The sequence below is a fragment of the Plecotus auritus genome, assembly GCF_963455305.1.
Source record: "Plecotus auritus genome assembly, chromosome: 6".
In the NCBI taxonomy this organism is placed as follows: domain Eukaryota; kingdom Metazoa; phylum Chordata; class Mammalia; order Chiroptera; family Vespertilionidae; genus Plecotus; species Plecotus auritus.
In genome coordinates this window covers 168,976,996-168,998,145 of record NC_137773.1, presented here as the reverse complement: position 1 = coordinate 168,998,145, position 21,150 = coordinate 168,976,996, and the positions used below count along the sequence as shown (strand labels likewise).

General features: G+C 45.7%; 1 protein-coding gene across 2 annotated transcripts in view; it reads left to right on the top strand.

The window, feature by feature from the left end:
- LARS2 (leucyl-tRNA synthetase 2, mitochondrial) overlaps nucleotides 1-21,150 on the top strand; it is a 114,592-nt gene that overhangs the window by 10,844 nt on the left and 82,598 nt on the right. The window contains exons 3-5 of one of the 2 annotated variants that reach the window (XM_080676624.1): nucleotides 6,730-6,858; nucleotides 14,172-14,263; nucleotides 15,020-15,080. In XM_080676624.1, coding sequence (XP_080532750.1) covers nucleotides 6,730-6,858; nucleotides 14,172-14,263; nucleotides 15,020-15,080 — 282 coding nt within the window. The remainder of the gene's footprint in view (nucleotides 1-6,729; nucleotides 6,859-14,171; nucleotides 14,264-15,019; nucleotides 15,081-21,150) is intronic. The other variant, XM_080676625.1, reaches the window with a different exon arrangement.

The window sequence follows — 21,150 nt, the reverse complement described above, 5'->3', positions numbered from 1 at the left end:
TGGGCCCCTCAGCCAAGGAACTTTAAAGTACCTTCCCCTCCCCTGGCATGGCCTTGGCCTCCTGTGGGAACTCCTTTCACGTCCCGCGTGGTTCAGGGTTCCGGTTCAGGGTTCGGGTTCTGGAGAAGGTGCACACAAATGAAAAGAGACTTGGAAAAGTATTAATTTGGGAATATTGAGGGCCAGGCGGGAGCCCACCTCTAGTGGGAGGACTACCACCTGCTCTGGCCTTGCTATCCCTTTTATTGAGACTATGGGATACGCGCATAACCTTTAGGCAGGAAATTCCAATAACAGAAATTTACATAGGAGAAACAGAGGTGGAGGCTGCTTCAGCTAACAATGTTTCAACTAAACAGTGAGTGATTAGCTCCGACCTTTCAGAGCAATTAAGGTTGACCAGCCTTCCGGATTCCCTTTCCACATCTCTCTATTAGTGGGACAATGATCGGTTTCCGGCAGCCTCCAACCCTGTTCTGTCACCTCACCATCATGGTTTGGGAGGTACCAGCCCTTTCCTTGTATGATCTGGGGTTGGGGTCTAACCTGGCATTAGCAGCTGTATGAGTTAGTGGACCCTTGGCTTCTGGTCCGGATGCACCAGTCCAGGCTCTACCTGAATTAATTGTCTGAAGTGCTTGGCTGTAGCCGTATCCGTGGAGCGCTCTGCTGTAGGCTGGCTGCTTCTCTGGGAGGCCAGCCTGCTGGGTACCAGGCTTGGATGCGTTAGCCATTACCGCTGGCGAGAAAGTCTGACATTGAGAAAGGCATAGCATATAACAAGTGACATGACAAAAAGGAAGGTTTGAATGTAATGTGTAAATGTGCGATGCAAGCCTAACTCTTACTCATTAGGAAGTGACAAGTCTTCCTGGTAACATGATCAGACTAATCTAACTTAATATATTTTGGAAACAAACTTAGGGAGCAGTTTAATTCGTGTTTTTTTTTAAAATATGTTTTTCTTTATTTCAGAGAGGAAAGGAGAGGGAGAGAGGGATAGAAACATCAATGATGAGAGAGAATCATTGATCGGCTGCTTCCTACATGCCCCACACTGGGGGTCGAGCCTGCAACCTGGGCATGTGCTGCTCTGACCAGGAATCAAACCATGACCTCCTGGTTCATAGGTCGATACTCAACCACTGAGCCACACCGACTGGGCAGGGTGCAGTTTAATTCTAAATAAGGAGCTTAAACTTCAATGTTTGCTTTTGGTTTAGATTATAATTTAGTGACTTTCAAACATTTTGAAGTTGTATCTTACTGATTTTGTGACATCTCATTCTTAAGTATATGGTTTTTAAAAAATTAAGTGGATCAAAATAAACTATTCTATATAATAAAAGGCTAATATGCAAATTGTCCCCTCAACCGCAAGTTCGACCAGGGGACGGGGCCAGCTGGCCAACCGCCCGTGGCCCCTTCCCCTGGCTGGACCAGCCCCATCTGCCCAGCTGGACCCCACACATGCACGAATTCATGCCTCGGGCCTCTAGTGTTTCAATAATTGGGTAAATAGCTTTGGAAATATTGTGGATGGGCCCTGGCACTCTGTCGGGTTCGAGGGGGGATGATGTAGTGGAGAGAGCACCTGGCGAGGGTCTGGAGCCTCGCAGTAAAGGACTGGCTCTGCCCCAGAATTCATGCGAGCTTGGCAACATCATGAACCTCCTTGATCTTCACATTCCTCACATTATTTATCTCACAGAATTGTTTTGAAAATCAAATGGGGAAATGTGGCTGAACACATTTTACAAACTGAAGTGTTGTGTAAATGAAAGGTACAAGGGGAGAAAAATGTGTGGTGTGTCTTGTCAGGAACTGAAAATACTGCTGGATGCTGGTGGATTCGGAAGCACTTATCATGGACTACACTGTAGCAGGAGCTACAGTTGAAACCCACTCAAATGATTTTCTAGAAGTTGAATATTTTGCCATCATCATCCTAATTATCATCACCCTAAAAAGAACTTCCATTTAATAAGCATATTACTGTGTGTCAGGCACCATCTGTCCATTTATTTTCTTATTTAATCCTGAAATAACCCTGAGGGAGGTATTGTCCTCATCTTGGGGATAAGAAAACGGAGGCTAGGAGGGAGGTTTGGCAATTTGTCCAGATGCACAACTCACCTGTGGCAGAGCCAGGATTCAGACCCAGTCATCTTTTTAAAAAATATACTTTTTTATTGATTTCTGAGAGGAAGAGAGATAGAAACATCAAAGATGAGTGAGAATCATTGATCGGCTGCTGCTTCGTGCACACCCCACACTGGGGATCGAGCCCAGAAACAGGTATGTGCCCTGACTGGGAATCTCACGGTGACCTCTTGGTTCATAGGTCGACGCTCAACCACTGAGCCATGCCAGCCGGGCCCAAGGATATTTTTTCCATTGATTTCTAGAGAGAGTGGAAGGGAGGGAGGAGTGGGAGACACACACACACACACACACACACACACACACACACATTGATTGGCTGCCTCCAACATGCTCCCCTGCTGGGCTGGGGAACCTGTAACTGAGGTACATGCGCTTGACCAGGAATCAAACCTGAGACCCCCGCCTCTATCCAAGGTCTGATGCTCTAACCACTGAGCTCACCTTTGATTTACAGGTTGTAAACTGAGCCCAGAAAGACAAAGGAATTTGCCTAAGGTCTCACAGCCAGTGGCAAAGCTGGGACCAGAACGAGGGCTCCAGGTTCCTGTTGAGTGCTCCTTCTCTCTGCCATCCTCCCTTCCTCCCAGCTCGGAGCCAGGTCTATAAAGAGACAGAAATTATCTCTCCCCTGACGTGAGAAGCTGGCAAAAAGAATAGGACCTATTTATAAAGACCGTCCTTTTCTTGTTGCTTAAAATATTAATTTCCTTTAAAGGTTTAAATTCTTAACTTTTATATAATTATGAAAATTTCCCTTTCAATTACATTCCTGCTTGGTTATAACATAAACTCCCATAATTCCTTCTCTTCTTTCCACCCACAGAGGATAGAATGCATTTAATTGTCACAGAGGAAAATGACTTAATTCACACAGAAAGCAAAAGGCAGGGCAGGCAGTAAGCTGAATACCTTTTCTGCAATAAAAATATCCATGCATATTAAAAGCTTTTGCTGGCAGTACTTTTCTATATATCTTCTATAAACTCAGTTTTGGTGTTTGGCTTAGCTACTATATAATGAATCACTCGATTTTACATAAATTTAAGCTTTGTTAAACAAACATACAAAAAGGAGATGCTAATGAAGTTATATGTGGAAAATGTTTGGGGCAAGATTGATTGTTAAACATAATATAAAATATATTACTATAATAAAAACAAGGTGATTATAATAAAAGAAAAACAGGTTTAATGTAAAAACTTTACCATGAAAAACTAGAAATATTTTATAGCAAGGGTTTTCTTGTGTGTTTTCTTCGGGTCCCAAGAACTTTGGCCCAGCCAGTGTGGTTCAGTGGTTGAGTGTCGACCTATGAACCAGAAGGTCACAGTTCGATTCCTGGTCAGGGCACATGCCCAGGTTGCAGGCTCGATCCCCAGTGTGGGGCATGCAGGAGGCAGCTCATCAGTGATTCTCTCTCATCATTGATGTTTCTATTTCTCCCTCTCACTTCCTCTCTGAAATCAATAAAAATATATTTTAAGCCCTGACCGGTTTGGCTCAGTGGATAGAGCATCAGCCTGCAGACTGAAAGGTCCCAGGTTCGATTCCGGTCAAGGGCATGTACCTTGGTTGCGGGCACATCCCCAGTAGGAGGTGTGCAGGAGGCAGCTGATTGATGTTTCTCTCTCATCGATGTTTCTAAACTCTCTATCCCTCTCCCTTCCTCTCTGTAAAAAAATCAATAAAATATATTAAAAATATATATATATATTTTAAAAAAAAGAACTCTTTAACAGCTCTTTAACACATTCCCTAAAAATGAGTAGGGAGGATAGTTTGCTTATTTCCTGAGGTCTTGTTCCTCCTTTGAGAGCCTTGTTTACAAGCTGAGAGGATTATCTGTCACTTGTCTTCTTAAAGAAGGTAATTCTTTTTTTTAAAAAAATATATTTTATTGATTTTTTTACAGAGAGGAAGGGAGAGGGATAGAGTTAGAAACATCAGTGTGAGAGGAACATCGATCAGCTGCCTCCTGCACACCTACTGGGGATGTGCCCGCAACCAAGGTACATGCTCTTGACTGGAATCGAACCTAGGACCTTTCAGTCCGCAGGCTGATGCTCTATCCACTGAGCCAAACCAGTTAGGGCAAAGACGGTAACTCTTGAGCCTCCACTGATTCCTGAACCTCCGGTCCTCACCCACGTTCCTGAGGTTTTCCTAAGAGCTATGGATGCACAGTTTCCAATTAAAGAACGCTATCAATGTGCTGCTTCCCACCCATCTGTTTACATCAACAGCATTTCAAGATGGTTTTCTAATCTGTGTAGACTAGTTCCAGACTCCTTAATCCCCTTTTCTTCCTTCAGGTATCTTGACTTGACTGCCCATCAGTCATTTCTGGAGGAGGGGCAGGGAGAAAAATTCCACGCTAGTCTATTTTATGTCAGCAGCTCTGTTAAAAGTTTAACTTCTTGCCCTGACGGGTTTGGCTCAGTGGATAGAGCGTCGGCCTGCAGACTGAAGGGTCCCGGGTTCGATTCCAGTCAAGGGCATGTACCTTGGTTGTGGGCACATCCCCAGTAGGGGGTGTGCAGGAGGCAGCTGATCAATGTTTCTCTCTCATTGATGTTTCTAACTCTCTCTCTCTCTCCCTTCCTCTCTGTAAAAAATCAATAAAATATTAAAAAAAAAAAAAAAAGTTTAACTTCTTGCCCTGACGGGTTTGGCTCAGTGGATAGAGCGTAGGCCTGCAGACTGAAGGGTCCCGGGTTCGATTCCGGTCAAGGGCATGTACCTTGGTTGCGGGCACATCCCCAGTGGGAGGTGTGCAGGAGGCAGCTGATCGATATTTCTCTCTCATTGATGTTTCTAGCTCTCTATCCCTCTTCCTTCCTCTCTGTAAAATATCAATAAAATATATTTTAAAAAAAAAGTTTAACTTCTTTGCTGAAAGGAAGTTTAAAGCAAGGGGTCAGATGAGATTGGAAAGAATCTGATTTCTGGTTTCTTCTACTTCCCTGGTTACAGTTGGCTGTGTCAACGATCAGGCATGCAAACACTAGCAAAATATGCAAATCCCCTTCCCCCCACATCACAAAGGAATGGTTATGAATATTCTGTTTTGCATTTGTTTTCATTAGTTTGTGGGAAGCAAAGCCTTAGAAGACTCTAGTGGAGCTCTAGGAAGGGAGTAAAGACAGAAAGGGAAAGACAGAAGGCAGAAGAAATAGTGTAATATCACATGGTCCCAACCCTTAGCGACTAAGCAGAAGCAGTTACTGTCTTTCTTCCTTGGAGCTCCTCTGCCCCTTGGGAGGATGTAAGGGTGGGCAGGGGGAGCGTGCCATCGCCTGGACAGGATTGGTGGACTTTGCTGGGAAAATGCCCAGTTTGCATCATGGGGACAGTTTGCTAAGAGTTCTACAGAGGCCAGTTATCAGGCTTTCGGAGCACAAAGGCCCACAGATATCCAATAGTTATTAATTTTGCTGGGGGATTAGTGGGGGAGATGATCAAACCCGATCACTGCCCTTGAACAACAGGCCCCCATAAGGAATTAGTTACGTGCCGACCACCTTTCCTTTGGAGCCTCATCCCTCATGTGCACGGACTTGTGCCAACACTCACCATTTTACCGATGGAAGAACTAAGGTGCCGACGTCAGCGTCCCCATGAGGACTTCCTGCCCTGTGTTCATTCTGTTGGGATGCACGTCCAGTTCTCTGTGTTTCTCATGGTGAAGCTGCACCTTGGGAAGCTGGAGAGTTAGTTATACAACCCTGGCCTGAGGCCGCCTGCAGATCTCCCCTGGGAAGCCACAGCCTTCAACCTTCACTGGCTAAGATTTCCCCACTATCTTCCCATTTCAACTTCTTCTGTTAAAAGAATAAGCTCCCAACACAATGAGGAACCCAGGACCCAAACTGGTGCCTTAGGATACTGGTCCTCCTGCTAACCCAAGTCTGAGTGCAGCTCAGGATTTCGGAAGGGCTCCGTGTTTGAGATGTCACATCCGGGATTCACTAGAACTTCATTTGGAAAAACACAGTTTGCTGAGATCTAGATAGAAGCTGTCTTAAAGAGAAGCTTTTGAAAGAGAGAGAAATAAAAAAAGATTAAAAATATAGATGAGTAATTAGCACTTCGAGGGTGTTCGGCATCATTTTGGACATTCTTTAGCTCAAACCAGAGCTTTGAATTTGGGTTTTTGACATTTTTTGTCAACTTCTATTATGGGAACAGTGTTTTCTAACGGACACGTTTTACAATGTTAAACAATTACCTTGCCGAAACCGGTTTGGCTCAGTGGATAGAGCGTCGGCCTGCGGACTGAAGGGTCCCGGGTTTGATTCCAGTCAAGGGCATGTACCTTGGTTGCGGGCACATCCCCAGTAGGGGGTGTGCAGGAGGCAGCTGATCGATGTTTCTCTCTCATCGATGTTTCTAGCTCTCTATCCCTCTCCCTTCCTCTCTGTAAAAAATCAATAAAATATATTTAAAACAAAAAACAAAACAAAAAAAAAACAATTACCTTGAGGAAAGTGCCCACTGTTATGTGCAGGCAGGTCCCCAGTAAATGCTTAATAATACTCATCATTTTCCTTCCTTCTTTCCTAGAAATCGAAGCCCAAGTTTTATGTGCTCTCCATGTTTCCCTACCCATCGGGCAAGCTGCACATGGGCCACGTGCGTGTGTACACCATCAGCGACACCATCGCCCGGTTCCAGAGGATGAGAGGGATGCAGGTAAGGGCAGTGCTGCCGGACAGCCCGTGCCCGCCTCCCTCAGAACAGTGAGAACGTTGGAACGTGTGTTCAGGGCAAATGCAGAAAACCACTCAGTTAAGATGAGGTTCGCTTTGAAGATAAACAGGACAAGCTCAGTGTTTCCTTTTATGAATGGGAAGTTATTATAATGAAGCATCTGGATTAGTTGGGTGTCAGGTGTTGTGCTAAGGATGGAGATGGGGTGGGGTGGAGTGGGGTAGCCACAAATGTGGGTAACACATGATATCTCCCCAGGAAGGAGTTCTCCGTCTGGTGCTGTGAAACACATACTGGAATAAGTTTTTTTTTGTGTGTTTTTTTTTTAAAATATATTTTATTGATTTTTTACAGAGAGGAAGGGAGAGGGATAGAGAGCTAGAAACATCGATGAGAGAGAAACATCGATCAGCTGCCTCCTGCACACCTCCCACTGAGGATGTGCCCGCAACCAAGGTACATGCCCTTGACCGGAATCGAACCCGGGACCCTTCAGTCCGCAGGCCGACGCTCTATCCACTGAGCCAAACCAGTTTCGGCAAGTTTTTGTAAGGAAAAGACATTTGGGGAGGAACAGCTCTGCAGGAGTTGGGAGAGTCTCCACTAAAGAGGGACCACCTGACATAGATCTGGGGGATGCAGTGAAATTTGCCGGGAGAGAGGAGGAGGAGGAAGAAACTTGTTGGCTGATGTGGGTCAGTCCCCTTCTCACTACTGCCGGTCAGCCCAGAGCCTGCTCTTTGCTCTTTGCTGACATGAGGTGGGGATAATCGTAGCACCTTCTTTAACTACTTACAGAGAGGCGGGATGGACGGAGGGTCGTGAGCAAGGATCTCTGAACCAGATGGCCAGGACTCAAAGGCCAGCTCTTATCCCTTCCTAGCTATGGACCGTTGACGAGTCATTTAATTAACTTCTCTGAGACCTAGTGTTCTCTCATTTGTAAAGTGGAGATCAACTAGTACCTGCCCGTTGGCCTGGAACAAGGGTTCAAAGAGGGTGGCAGTGAAGCCCTTGGCATATATACCTGGCACGTGGTGGTAACAGTAAACATTGCACTGCCAGGGGCGGCTGGAATACGCTCACACCAGCGCCCGAGAACCCGCTGTGCATCTCTGCCCCATCTTGTGTTTATTACAGTAACCGGCTCCCCCACTGGTGTGATTAACGGGTCGGGGCCTGAACAAATGATGTCCGCCGCCCCCCAGTCCTTCGTAAAGATTTTCTTTTAGAAAGATGAGTGCCTCCTTGTCACAGTTGGTTTGAAAATTTATGCCAAACTGACATTGGCAGCAAGAAGTATTCCTAAAAAGGAAGTCAAGTTGCAACGCCTCTTTGTCACTGGAAGAGTTAATAACGTCGTCCTGTCAAACGCTGAGATTTGTGTCCTGCTTGAAGCCGGCCACAGGTGCTTGTCTCCCTGGTTTATGCCAGATGCCGTCTCCCCCAGACACCGCTCTCCATCTTTCTGCTGTGTTTATTAGAAAGGCGGTGTGGAATGAATTGGCCCTTTGCCTGAAGAATAACTCTTTATTTAACTGTGATTCTTCAACTAGATTTTTTTTTTTTTACTTACCCAAGTTATTTTAGACAGTTAGCAAATGCAGGCAAATTGTTGAAGATTAAGCTTCTATAGCAAAACTGAACATTTATGGTAAAGAAAGGGAAGCCCGTTAGCAGGTAGGTGGTTGGTGTAGGGGAGGGTGTAGGTGGGACTCTTAATTCCTTGGATGCATGAGACATTACAGAGAAAGCTCCAGGCAGGGCCCCAGGCCTAGAGGTCCCAGGACCCAGGTAGGCAGCTCAGGCCCAGAAGACAAAACAGAGGCCCAAGGTCAGGCTGGCTCAGGAGTTGGACACCTAGGTTTGAACCCCGTCCTACCACTTTCTAGCTGAGTGACCCTGCACGCGTCATTTAATGTCTCGGAATCCCACTTTCCTCATCTTTGCAACAGGGATAACAGTAGTTCCTCCCTCAGGGGGTTGTTGTGCAGGTTAAATGAGTTAGTGCATGTGTCTGGCACATAATAATCCCTTAATAGGTGGCAGCTGTGATTATTATTTATCCGGATCTGGTTTACTCTGGGGAGTCATTCATCTCCATGGAATAGCTGAATCCCCGCTCTCTGCTGTCTGGAGCGCGCTGCATGAAGTTGCCTTCTGAAGAGCATCTTACCTGCACATCATTGCCTGCAACCTGTGTTAACCTACGGCTGGATCGGGTTAAAACCACTATTTGTTATGTGGTTTATTCCAGTGTCTTAGTCTGTGTGATCAGCAGGTGCCTAGAGTTCTCTTTGTTCTTCCATTTCAGATGATAAGCTCTCTTTTGGGGGTATCTGCCAGGTTCCCTAAAATTAACTTCTTGTTAATTTTCAGAGCTCATATTTAAGTCAGATCATCCCAAATGTTACTGCCAGATTTGGTGAAAATTTGTCCTGCCATTTTTGTGATATGGCAAAAGAGAAACAGAAATGTCAGTGTAAAAAAAATTGCCAACAGTGTGAAAGCCTGTTGAGTTTCCTGTTGTTTTAAAATCCTTCTTTCCCAATGTCAAGTCTAGTCTCAGAGAGAGAGAGAAAGAGAGCAGGATTGGTTTCAGGTCAAGTTCAATGATCCTCACGCTAAGGAGGGAAGGAATATCTAACCTAGAATAATTGGGTCTGACACATATATTGATTAATTCTTTCAATAAATAGTCATTAAATACCAGCTTTATTCTAAACACTGGGCTTTCTGCTGCATTAAATACAAACCCTGAGCAACACGGGAATTAGGGGCTACCCCACCTGCCCACTGCAGTTGAAAATCTTAGCATAGCTGTTAAGTCTCCCAAAACTAAACTACAATCATCCCTCGGTATGTGTAGAGGATCGGTCCCAGGACTCCCATCGATACTGAAATCCACAGATGCTCAAGTCCCTTGTATAAATGCTGTGGAACAATGCCTAGTCAGCCCTCTGCATTGCAGTTGGTTGAATCCATAGATGCCAAACCCAGTAATATGGGGTGGGGGCTGACTGTATATTTATTGGAAAAAAGTCTGTGTATAAGTGGACCTTCGCAGTTCAAATCCACATTGTTCAGTGCTCAATGTATTGGAGTCTTGGGTTCAAAATTAGTCAGTAGGCCCAAGGAAAATTCAGCAAGCTCTGCCTTTTTCTGTAACTTGTTAATTTGTTGGTTGGTTTGCTTTGTTCTTAAGTGGAAATTGTGAAGCAATTCTCAGGCACACTAAGAACAGCATTATGGGAAGTAAAACATATGGGAGTGACCCGTGCACAAGTCTGCTCTGTTCAGGGTCACCGGGGACCTCCATGGGTGTGACTCTGCCCATGAAATGCCTTACCCATTCCTGCCTCCTGGAAACACCGCTCTCCAGGTCTCTCTGCTGCATCTTGGCTTCTTCCTCCCAAAGTACTCCACACGTTTTTTCTGCTCCACTTTGTCTTTGCATCTCTATCAAGGAGAGGAAGTCCCCCCCACCCCCCGCCCTTATTCCTAGTTTGCTGAGAATATTTATCATGCTGGGTCACCTCGTCCAATCGCTGTCTAAAGTGTTGGTGCCGATGAAAACTCCTGCCAGCAGTGAATGACAGTGAATGACATTTCTCACTAGCTTACATCCTTGCCATCACTTAGTAATGTTGGGCTTTTTAGTCTTGCTAATTTGGTATACAGCAAATGATACCATCTGATTGTGCTTTTAATTTCCATTTTCCTGGGTGCCGTCCTGGTGAAGCTGAGATATTTTCGTGTCTATTTAAGTTTCCTCTTCTCTGATTGGCTTGTTCACATTCTTTGCCAACTTGTGTGTCTTTTTCCTATGGCTCCGTACGACTTCTTTGTATAGTCGGGATTTTTGATTCATCTCCCAGGCTGTGGTTCCCCCTTGCCTTTGAGCCGGCCAGACCACAGACTGTAATTGGAGATTGAGAAAAGGCAAGAACGATGATTTGGAAAGTTAGAGTTTGCTTTTACTTTGGTTTCCTCCTATCGTAGCAAGTAAGTCGTGCAGAGGAGAGTTGAGCCAAGACTGTAACTGATCACTGTGGTCCCTGTGCTCTTGTAGTTCCTGGAGATGGGCCCAAATCCAGGACCGCCGCTGTTCTTTTTTTTTTTTTTTTTTTTAACTAATCCTCATCTGAGAATATTTTTCCATTCATTTTTAGAGAGTGGAAAGGAGGGGGAGAGACAGAGAGAAACATCAATGTGAGAGAGAAACGTCAATTGGTTGCCTCCTGCACATACCCCCATCAGGGCCAGGGATCAAGCCTGCACCTGAGGTACGTGCCCTTGACCGGAATCGAACCCAGGACCCTTTAGTCTGCAGGCCGATGCTCTATCCACTGAGCAAATTGGCTAGGGTGTCCCTGTTCCTTTGGGGAAACTGAAGTCACAAACAGCTGACCAGACTGTGGACACACAAGTAGATCACATGTGGCCTTGACAAATGGAAGCTCGGGGGCTTGAGGGTGACAAATCGATCAGGAATCGGGCTTTAGTCAACAACAGTGGCTGACCGCCTCCCACCTCAGATTGGTTGCAAAGTTCCTGTGAGATAATCAATGAGAAAACCCTTTAAAAACTCTAATGCAGTTTTCCTGTATAACCCAATTAACAGGAGCACTAGTAAGGTGGATGTGGAGCAGGGGCTGCTGTAAGCCAGAGATCAGTTACCCCCATTCAGGAATCGGAAACCGCTGCTCTGCCGTCCATCTCCGTAAACCCACACAGTGTCTGGTGACACATTTACAGCTCAGCTCCATATGGTGACTTTGTTGTGTTTTCATCTGTCGTATGCACAGATGGTTGGAAAATAAAATTACCCTCCTCCCATCTCGGCTGGTCTCCCCAGCACCTTCTGGGCCAGATTAAAGCATCGGGTGATTAGCATCACCATGCCAAGTCTCCCTCACAGACTTGGGCTAATTTGTCTCAGGCAGAAAGCCTCCGGGCGCTGCCCCAGTCGAGTTTTCTGTTCCCGCCTTTTTGCTGTTCCCTGAGGAAGAGGAAAGACATGGAGGTGTCTGGCAGCTGCGTGATCACCACGTAGTCACCTGCGAACATCAGGAAGTGAGGGGAGTTCTTAGCGCGTGAACCATCATATATGTTTCATCTGTTTCCAGTTTGCCCCTCAGCACACAAGTTGGCCCTGAGTTTTCAAATATGCACATCTCTGCAGCGGCTGGAAGTGGAGAGTAGGAGCTTATCCTCTCAGATGCAGTTTGAGGGAGAGAATGAATTGCTGGTCCAGGGTCTTGACTGGGAACTGGCTGACCTCGGCCTATCACATCCCTCACATCCTCAGGGGAGGTCTCCTGCTTGGGCCTCCGTGCTGTCACTCGGACGTTTTTTACCCTGAAGTATTGGCTTGAATTTGATCCCCAATCTGTAATTGCGGTGGGTTATTACACTTGCTAGACAAAAGGAAATAATGGTGTTTCGCATTTCTTAGAAATAAACTATTGTACCTACTCCAGAGAAACCATGGCACTCTCTGAAAATAGCAGTGTTTGGAGAAGCAATAACCATGGTTGCTGTCAATTAGAAGCAGAGTTGGTTTCAGATCTCAAGTGTTGTTTTACGAAGACAGGGAGAGACAGCCGATCACTCCTAGGAAACCCGTTGTGCTCCTCTCTCCATTGGGAACCAGCCCACCAGCTGCCCCAGCTTCCTGGTCTCCCTCCAGAGTCTCGTAACTCAACTCCTTTGATCATATTTCCTGTGTTGGAGGAAGAACTGTACCTTTTTAAAAATAAACATTTATTGATTTCAGGGAGAGGAGGGGAAAGAGAGATAGAAACATCAATGCTGAGAGAGAAACATCCATCAGCTGCCTCCTGCATACCTCCTACTGGGATCGAGCCTGCAACATGGGCATGTGCCCTGACCGGGAATCGAACCCTTATCTACTGGTTCATGGGCCTATGCTCAACCACTGAGCCACTCTGACCGGGCAAGAACTGTACCTTTGTTCTTTTTTTTTTACTTTTGAAAGAAAAGTATTTTAAAATTGAACATAAAATTCCATATTCCCCCTTGAAAATACATATGCATATATAAGACTGCAGTCTCCTTTGGCCACTCCCTGCCTCACCAGGCCCTTCTGGGCAGTAATCCCTGATGCTTTCCAGTCCATCCCTCCAGAGCCTTGTCTTACATTGTCATATGTAGCTGTGCTGTCTCCTGTGTCCCTTCTCCTGGCCACCTTGCTGTCCATCCTGCCCCAACCCTGAGATGCTGGTGGCTATGCCTGGAGGGAGGCAGGAGGGTGAGGCGTGATCATGTGACTGTCCACACCAGAGGCTGGCCTAGACCCGCTCCCAGGCCACATCTCCTGGCCAGCTCTGGTCTGACCTGCCAGGGCTCCGATCCCTGTGTTTGCCCTTCATCAGTAACTGGTCCCGATTCCTCTTTGATGTCTCAAGTCCTGGGAGATTTTGCAGTCCTACTGGTGTTCCTGTGCTGGTTCTTGGCCAGTTTGCTGTCAGACCCATCCCCTGCTTTGCTTTGAATGGCAGAAGGGCAGACCCCTTGAGGCCACGTTTTACCAGGCTCTGGTGTCAGCTGGCTTCTGGCTGGTTTCGGGCAATAAGAAATTCTGGCCAGAGGAGGGGCAGGAGGAAAGGAGAAGCCAGGGAATTGCTCTCTGGCCCGGGTAGTGCCTCCTTCATTAATCCAGTTCCGTCTGGGCAGACCTGCCTATTTCAGCTTGTGCAGCCGATCTGGGCCTTTGAGCTCTGATAACTCTGCTTCCCCCTTCCAGCCTTCCGTCCAGAGGCGGTGGTGGCGGCCTGCTCTTCTCAACTTCTGGCTTGCTTTGCTGTCCGCTTGGCTTCTCACTCAATTTTAAGTTCTTAGAGTATTTGTTAGAAGAAGAGCTAGAAATGATTTTTCATGCTCTGGAAGTTTATTTTCTAGATTTGCTGATTTCAGCTGCTAGGACTTTTTTTTGTTAATCCTCACCTGAGGATATTTTTTCATTGCTTTTCAGAGAGAATGGAAGGGGGGGGGGGGAGAGAGAGAGAGAGAGAGATCATCCTGGCCAACAACCCTGAGATGCAGTAATGAAAACACCAACTCAGGGTCATCTACCTTAGATGCCTTGGTGTGTAACCTGCTAAATCCTCGGTATGTCAGAGGTAGCTGGCTGGCTTCCCAGAGCACATTTTGAACTCACCCAGGAAGGGACAGGCATGTTAGTAGAAGAGAATGCCTGCTCATCACCCAGAGAGGACACTGATCTAGGTCTTCACCGTCCGCCCTGCCTGACGCTTCCCTTCTGGTCCTAGGTCATCAACCCCATGGGGTGGGATGCGTTCGGACTGCCTGCCGAAAATGCCGCCATTGAGAGGAATCTACATCCAGACAGCTGGACGCAAAGGTGTGTTTTACAGACATTCAAACACCCGTGTACGTGGATTCCCATAGTTCGTATGTTAAGGTTTTTTTTTCTTCAGTGGATTTTATACACTAAATGCCTGGCTTAACTCTGTGCAGAATACAGACATACAAGGTGGGGCAAAGTGGGTTTACAGTAGTTTGTATGGAAAATAATACAATAATTAATAATTAGTAATACAAGAGTAAACTCTGTTTCGCATATTACTTTTGCCCGCCCCATGTGGATGGGCCAGGAGTGCCCATAGCAAAGGAGCTGCCCACCTGAGTGGCCAGAGGAAGGGCCCATTCCAGGGCCAAAGACCTTTGTGGTTTCTAGTAGATCCTGTCTGAGTCCAAAGAGTCAGTATCTTCCAATATGCTGGCATTTTCATCAATTCTTAGTGATATATATATTTTTAAATATATTTTATTGATTTTTTACAGAGAGGAAGGGAGAGGGATAGAGAGCCAGAAACATCGATCAGCTGCCTCCTGCACACCCCACAGTGGGGATGTGCCTGCAACCAAGGTACATGCCCTTGACCGGAATCGAACCTGGGACCCTTCAGTCCGCAGGCCGGTGCTCTATCCACTGAGCCAAACCGGTTAGGGCACTTAGTGATATTTTGGGGGCCAGGGCAAAACGACACTTAGAGCCCTTTGCAATAGGCTTTCCCCCTTTCCCTTCCCGTTCTCAAAGGGTAGTTTGTGTAGGGCTTTCCCCCTCTCTAACCCAAACCTTCCCTCTGTTTCACAGTAACATTAAGTCCATGAGGAAGCAGCTTGACCGCCTGGGTCTGTGTTTCAGCTGGGACAGGGTAAGTTGGCCCTCTTACGGAGGGTCTTTGTGTATTTATTTTTTAAACATGTTCTTATTGATTTCAGAGAGGAAGGGAGCGGGAGAGGAACATCAATGATGAGAGAGAATCATCGATTGGCTGCCTCCGGGCACGTGCCCTGACTGGGAATTGAACCATGGCCTGGTTCATGGGTCGACGCTCAACCACTGAGCCACGCCGGCTGGTCTGGAAGGTCTTTGTTGTACTGAAGGTCCCGATTGCACGGCGACCGTGACAGTACATCACATGCTGCCTCTTGGGTTGGGAGAAGGGAAGGGAGGGAGGCAGAGCAGGTCTCCACAAATGAAAAAGTATCCCCTGTGGATAATTTGTCTGCAAACAAGTAATTTTCTGTGAGATTAAGCTAAGAGTGTTAGCGTCTTAAGCTTCACAGTCGGCTGGGGTTGATGTGGTGACACCTTTGCGCGGGGATTTCTGCTGTTCTCAGCGATAGTTGAACACGACTTTTGGAATCGATGTGGAAGTGATTAAATATCCACCCGTCTTGTCCTTTTAGGTGATTAGGTGTTAAGTTGATTTATTTACCTTTTGTTCCAAGTTTGGAATTGAGGTTTACAAGAACCTGTTATGATTCTGTCACAAATAACTTGTCGAGTCACAGGAAGTTGCCAAGATAGTACAGAGACATGTACCCTTCCCCAACTTCTCCCAGTGATAACATTTTACATAACTTCAGACTAATATCAAAACCAAGACATCGACACTGTGCACTACTGTTTTTTTTGTTGTTTGTTTTTTTTAAATAAATCTTTATTCAGATTATTACAATTATTTCTCCTTTTTCCCCCCATAGCTCCCCTCCACCCATTTCCCACTCCACCTTCTGCCCTTACCTCCCCCCCACTGTCCTCATCCATAGGTGTATGATTTCTGTCCATTCTCTTCATGAACCCCCCATACCCCTTTCCCCCTGAGAATTATCAGTCCACTCCCTTTCTATGCCCCTGATTCTATTATATTCACCAGATTATTCTGTCCCTCAGGTTTTTAATTCACTTGATTTTTAGGTTCACTTGTTGATAGATATGTATTTGTTGTTCATAATTTTTATCTTTTTTTTTCCTTCCTCTTCTTTAAGAATACCTTTCAGCATTTCATATAATACTGGTTTGGTGGTGATGAACTCCTTCAGCTTTTTCTTGTCTGTGAAACTCTTTATCTGCCCTTCAATTCTGAATGATAGCTTTGCTGGGTAGAGTAATCTTGGTTGTAGGTTCTTGCTATTCATCACATTGAAAATTTCTTGCCACTCCCGTCTGGCCTGCATAGTTTCTGTTGAGAAGTCAGCTGACAGTCGTATGGGTGCTCCCTTGTAGGTAACTAACTGTTTTTCTCTTGCTGCTTTTAATATTCTCTCTTTGTCTTTTGCTCTTGGCATTTTAATTATGATGTGTCTTGGTGTGGTCCTCTTTGGATTCCTTTTGTTTGGGGTTCTGTGGGCTTCCTGGACTTGTAAGTCTATTTCTTTCACCAGGTGGGGGAAGTTTTCGGTCATTATTTCTTCAAATAGGTTTTCAGTATCTTGCTCTCTCTCTTCTTCTGGCACCCCCATAATTCTGATGTTGGTACGCTTGAAGTTGTCCCAGAGTCTTCTTACATTATCTTCAACTTTTTGGATTTTTTTTTTGCTTTTTGCTTTTTCGGTTGAGTGTTTTTTGCTTCTTTGTAATTCAATTCTTTGACTTGATTTTTGTGTTCCTCTTGTCTGTTTTTGGGTCTCTGTATAATATTTTTTATTTCAGTCAGTGTATGTTTAATTTCTAGTTGGTCCTTTTTCATATCTTCGAGGGTCTCGTTATATTTATCGGCTTTTTCTAGGATATTCTTAAAAAGCCTTATAACCGTGGTTTTGAATTCTATATCCAGTCGTTTGTTTTCCTCCATTTCTTTCGTTTGTGATCTGATTCTTTGATGCCGCATTTTGACTGCTTCCCTGAGTTGGTAAGGTAGATTTGTGTGCTAGGTTTCCAATATGGCCCAGTGCGTCTGCCTCCCCAGTTAACCTGAGGTGGACACTCTTGGTGCACCCCTTTGTGGACTGTGTGTACAGCCTTGTTGTAATTAAGTCTTTATTGTTGTTGGTATCACTGGGAAGAATTGACCTCCAGGCCAGTTGGCTGTAAGGATTAGCTGTGTCTATGCTGGGAGAAGTTCGGTGCTGGAGACAGCCTTATAGAATTAGACTTGCCAAATTGCAATAGGCTCTGTGCTCAGCTTGGATGGGGTGGAGTTTCAGTCTTGGCTTCCTGTCAGCCTTGCCCTTGCGCGCACGTGCGTGCCTTCAGACCTCTGCCTTCCAGGCTCCCGAGTCTCCGCCCGAGAGTCCAGACTCCCCCCACAAGAGCGTGGGTCCCCAGGGGCTCACCTGGAACTGGAGTTCACTGCAGTCAGAACTGGGGCTCAGTGCATTCAGGAGCCTCTGACTCCCTTCCACTAGGGAAAGCCTGTGGCAACCTCCGCAGCCTTTGTGCGCACTGGCGCGCACGCGCTTTCAGTCCTCCGCCTTCCCCGGCTCCCGAGTCTCCGCCCGAGAGTCCAAACTCCCCCCCGTAAGAGCGTGGGTCCCCAGGGGCTCGCCCGGAACTGGGGTTCAGTGCAGTCAGAACTGGGGTTCAGTGCGGTCGGGGGCTTCCTTCCCCCTTCCGCCAGAGAATGTCAGCCCGGCTCTCAGCCGCCCTTCCTCTCTGCGCGCACAAAGACCCTTTGCCGTACCTCCAATTCTCTGTGAGCTTTTCTCTTTCCTTCTAGTTGTAGAATTTTCACTCAGCCAGCTTTCCTGTGGTTCTGGATGGTGTCCGTTCTGTCTTTTAGTTGTAGTTTTGAAATTGTTGTGCGAGGCAGCAGTTTAGGTGTTTACCTATGCCGCCATCTTGGTTTCTGCTGTGCACTACTGTTAACTGAAGTGCAAACCTTGTTCAGATTTCACCAGTTCTTTTATGTAAGCATTGTGTATGTGTGTGTGTGTATTTAGTAGTAGTCGTTCTACGTAATTTAATCCCATGTATAGATTTGATGGAGAAGTCTGAGGCCAGCCCCACTTGTTTCTTTGTAATACAGTGATCTTTCTACTGCCTTGTTGATACTTTTCTAAAAAACTATTTCCATTGATTTCAAAGAGGAAGGGAGAGGGAGCGAAAGATAAAAAAAAAACATCAGTGATGAGAGAGAATCATTGATCGGCTGCCTCCTGCACACCCCACATTGGGGATTGAGCTCGCAACCCAGGCATGTGCCCTGACTGGGAATCAAACCACGACCTCCTGGTTGAAACTCAACCACTAAGCACGCCGGCCAGGCTGCCGCGTTGTTGGATTTTTTTCTTTCTCTGCCCTTTGCCCTTTAAAAGTTTCACCGGTTGTAGCTCAGTGTAGATCCTTTCACGTGAATTTCACCCAGGACTTGGTGGCCACCCCGGGGGCAGTTACAGCTGTTTCTCAGGAACACTGCCGATGGGGTGCTCCGTTCTGACCGCCGTTCTCATCATCTTCTCATGATTTTGGTCTCTTTGTTTGAAAGAACTTCTCATATTTGCTTTCCACATCACTGACTCAGTTTCTGTAGAATCAATGTTGCTTTGCATGGTTTCTAATGCATATATTAATCTTGCTATTGTATTTTTAGATGTATTATTATTTCTCCTTTTCTCCTTTGGTTCCGATGTTCTTTCCTAAGTCTCTTGGCCAGATGCTTTTTTTTTCCTTCTTCTTTTGCTATCTTATTTCACCTTCACAGACCCAACATGTTCAGAAGTTTTCTTGAGGATACAAGGAGATGCTCATGAAAATTGTTTTTGCTGCCTTTAAGAAATATATATTTTTAAAATATATTTATATTGATTTCAGAGAGGAAGAGAGAGGGAGAGAGAGATAGAAACATCAATGATGAGAATCATTGATCGGCTGCCTCCTGCACGTCCCACACTGGGGATTGAGCTTGCAACCCGGGCATATGCCCTGACTGGGAATCAAACCATAACCTCCTGGTTCATAGGTCGACACTCAACCACTGAGCCATACTGGCTGGGCTAATAATCTTTTTCATGAGTTTGGATGCCATGTTCTCCTTGTTTGTTACCAAATCTTTTTTGTAGACCCTTGTGGGTTTCCCCCCTTTCCTAAGTGGGCTCTATCAATTTATCAGTTTAGGGATTCCTCAGTCTGTTGTCATCTCTACATTTATTTCTTGCTGGGTTTGGGGAATCCCTTCTCCTGGTGCATCACTCTCTTTGGTTTGATCTTTACCCAGAAGTGAGTTGTGGCATCACAGATCCCTTGGACCATGACTACTTGAAGTGCTCCTGAGCCCCTACAGCCAGGGGTGTCCAGTTCGTGGGCTCTCCGTCTGCCCAGAGCCCATTGTCTCCTCTGGACCTTGCCCTTTGGAACAGGGGTTCCAGAGCTGTTTTCCCCAAGAACCCAACCTGTTCTTAAGAACGGGAGATGCTGTTTGGCTTATGGTATTTTTCTTCAATCTAGTCCCATCTGCCAAAATTCCTTGACATTTCTGGCATGTTGATGGCACTGTCTGTTGTTCCCAGTGCTGGTGCGATCCCCGCGCCCCCTCCCACCCTCTTTTTAGTCTGTCGGTGACTTTAACAGGAGTGATGGAAACAAGTTTAGATGTGTGTGTTCTTGATGCCCTCCTGTCCACGAGTCCACAAGTGCTTTTCAATTGAACCTTGACAGTCTGCTTGGTTACATGGAGCAACTTGACTAGGCAAATCTGTGCCCTTTGCAAGGTAACATTCCTAACGTCTCATAGAAACCAGATAAGTCAACAGATGGCTAGCTGACAATAAGCAGAATATTTAAAAAATAAGATGGCTCAGAAATGTTATCTTCCTCCCCCAGGTGGAGAAAGCCAACTTTAAAACCGGGTTTGGCCCCGTTCTTCCTTCCTTTCCCTGGGAGGTGATCCCTGTGGGATGGTCCAGCTCTTGAGCTGCATTCTTACCTTTCAGAAAAGGCTTCATTCCCTGGGTTAAAAAAAAAAAAAATTACGTTTCTGGAAATTAATGTATTTGTGGGGAGCCAGAAAGCCCATTGACAACACTGTTTCTCTTTGTCAGGTATTACTCCCAAACAGCTGGTATAATTTTTTTCTTTTCTTTTTTTTAATCTTTATTGTTGAGATTATTACAGATGTCCCTCTTCCCCCCCACCCTCACTATCCCCCTCCACCCAGTTCCCACCCCAGGCCTTCACCACCTATTGTCTGTGTCCATAGGTTATGCATATAAGATCTTTGTTTAATCTCTTCCCACCCCCCAACCTCCCTTCCCTCTGAGAATCATCTGTCTGTTCCATTTCCATGCCTCTGATTCTATTTTATTCACCAGTTTATTCTTTTCATTCGATTTCTTATTCATTTATTTTGATTTTGATTTGATTTGATTTTTTTTCAAGATTTCATTTTTTTTTTTCTCTTCTAAGTATATTTTTATTGGTTTTAGAGAGGAAGGGAGAGGGAGAGAGAGCCAGAAACATCAATGTTGAGAGAGAATCATTGATCGGCTGCCTCCTGCATGCCCCCCACTGGGGACCAAGCCCGAAACCCGGCCATGTGCCCTTGACTGGAATCGAACCCAGGACCCTTCAGTCCACAGGCCGACGCTCTAGCCACTGAGCCAAACCAGCTAGGGTCATTTATATTGATTTTTAGATTCAATTGTTAACAGGTATGTATTTGTTGCCATTTTGTTGTTCAGATTTTTCATGTTTTTCTTTTTCTTCTTATTCCTCTTCTTAAAGAATACCCTTCAACATTTCATATAATACTGATTTGGCGGTGATGAACTCTGTTAGCTTTTTCTTGTCTGTGAAGCTCTTTATCTGACTTTCAATTCTAAATGATAGCTTTGCTGGGTAGAGTAATCTTGTTTGTAGGTCCTTGCTATTCCCATCACTTTGAATATTTCTTGCCACTCCCATCTGGCCTGCATAGTTTCTGTTGAGAAATCAGCTGACAATCGTATGGGTGCTCCCTTGTAGGTAACTAACTGATTTTCTCTTGCTGCTTTTAAGATTCT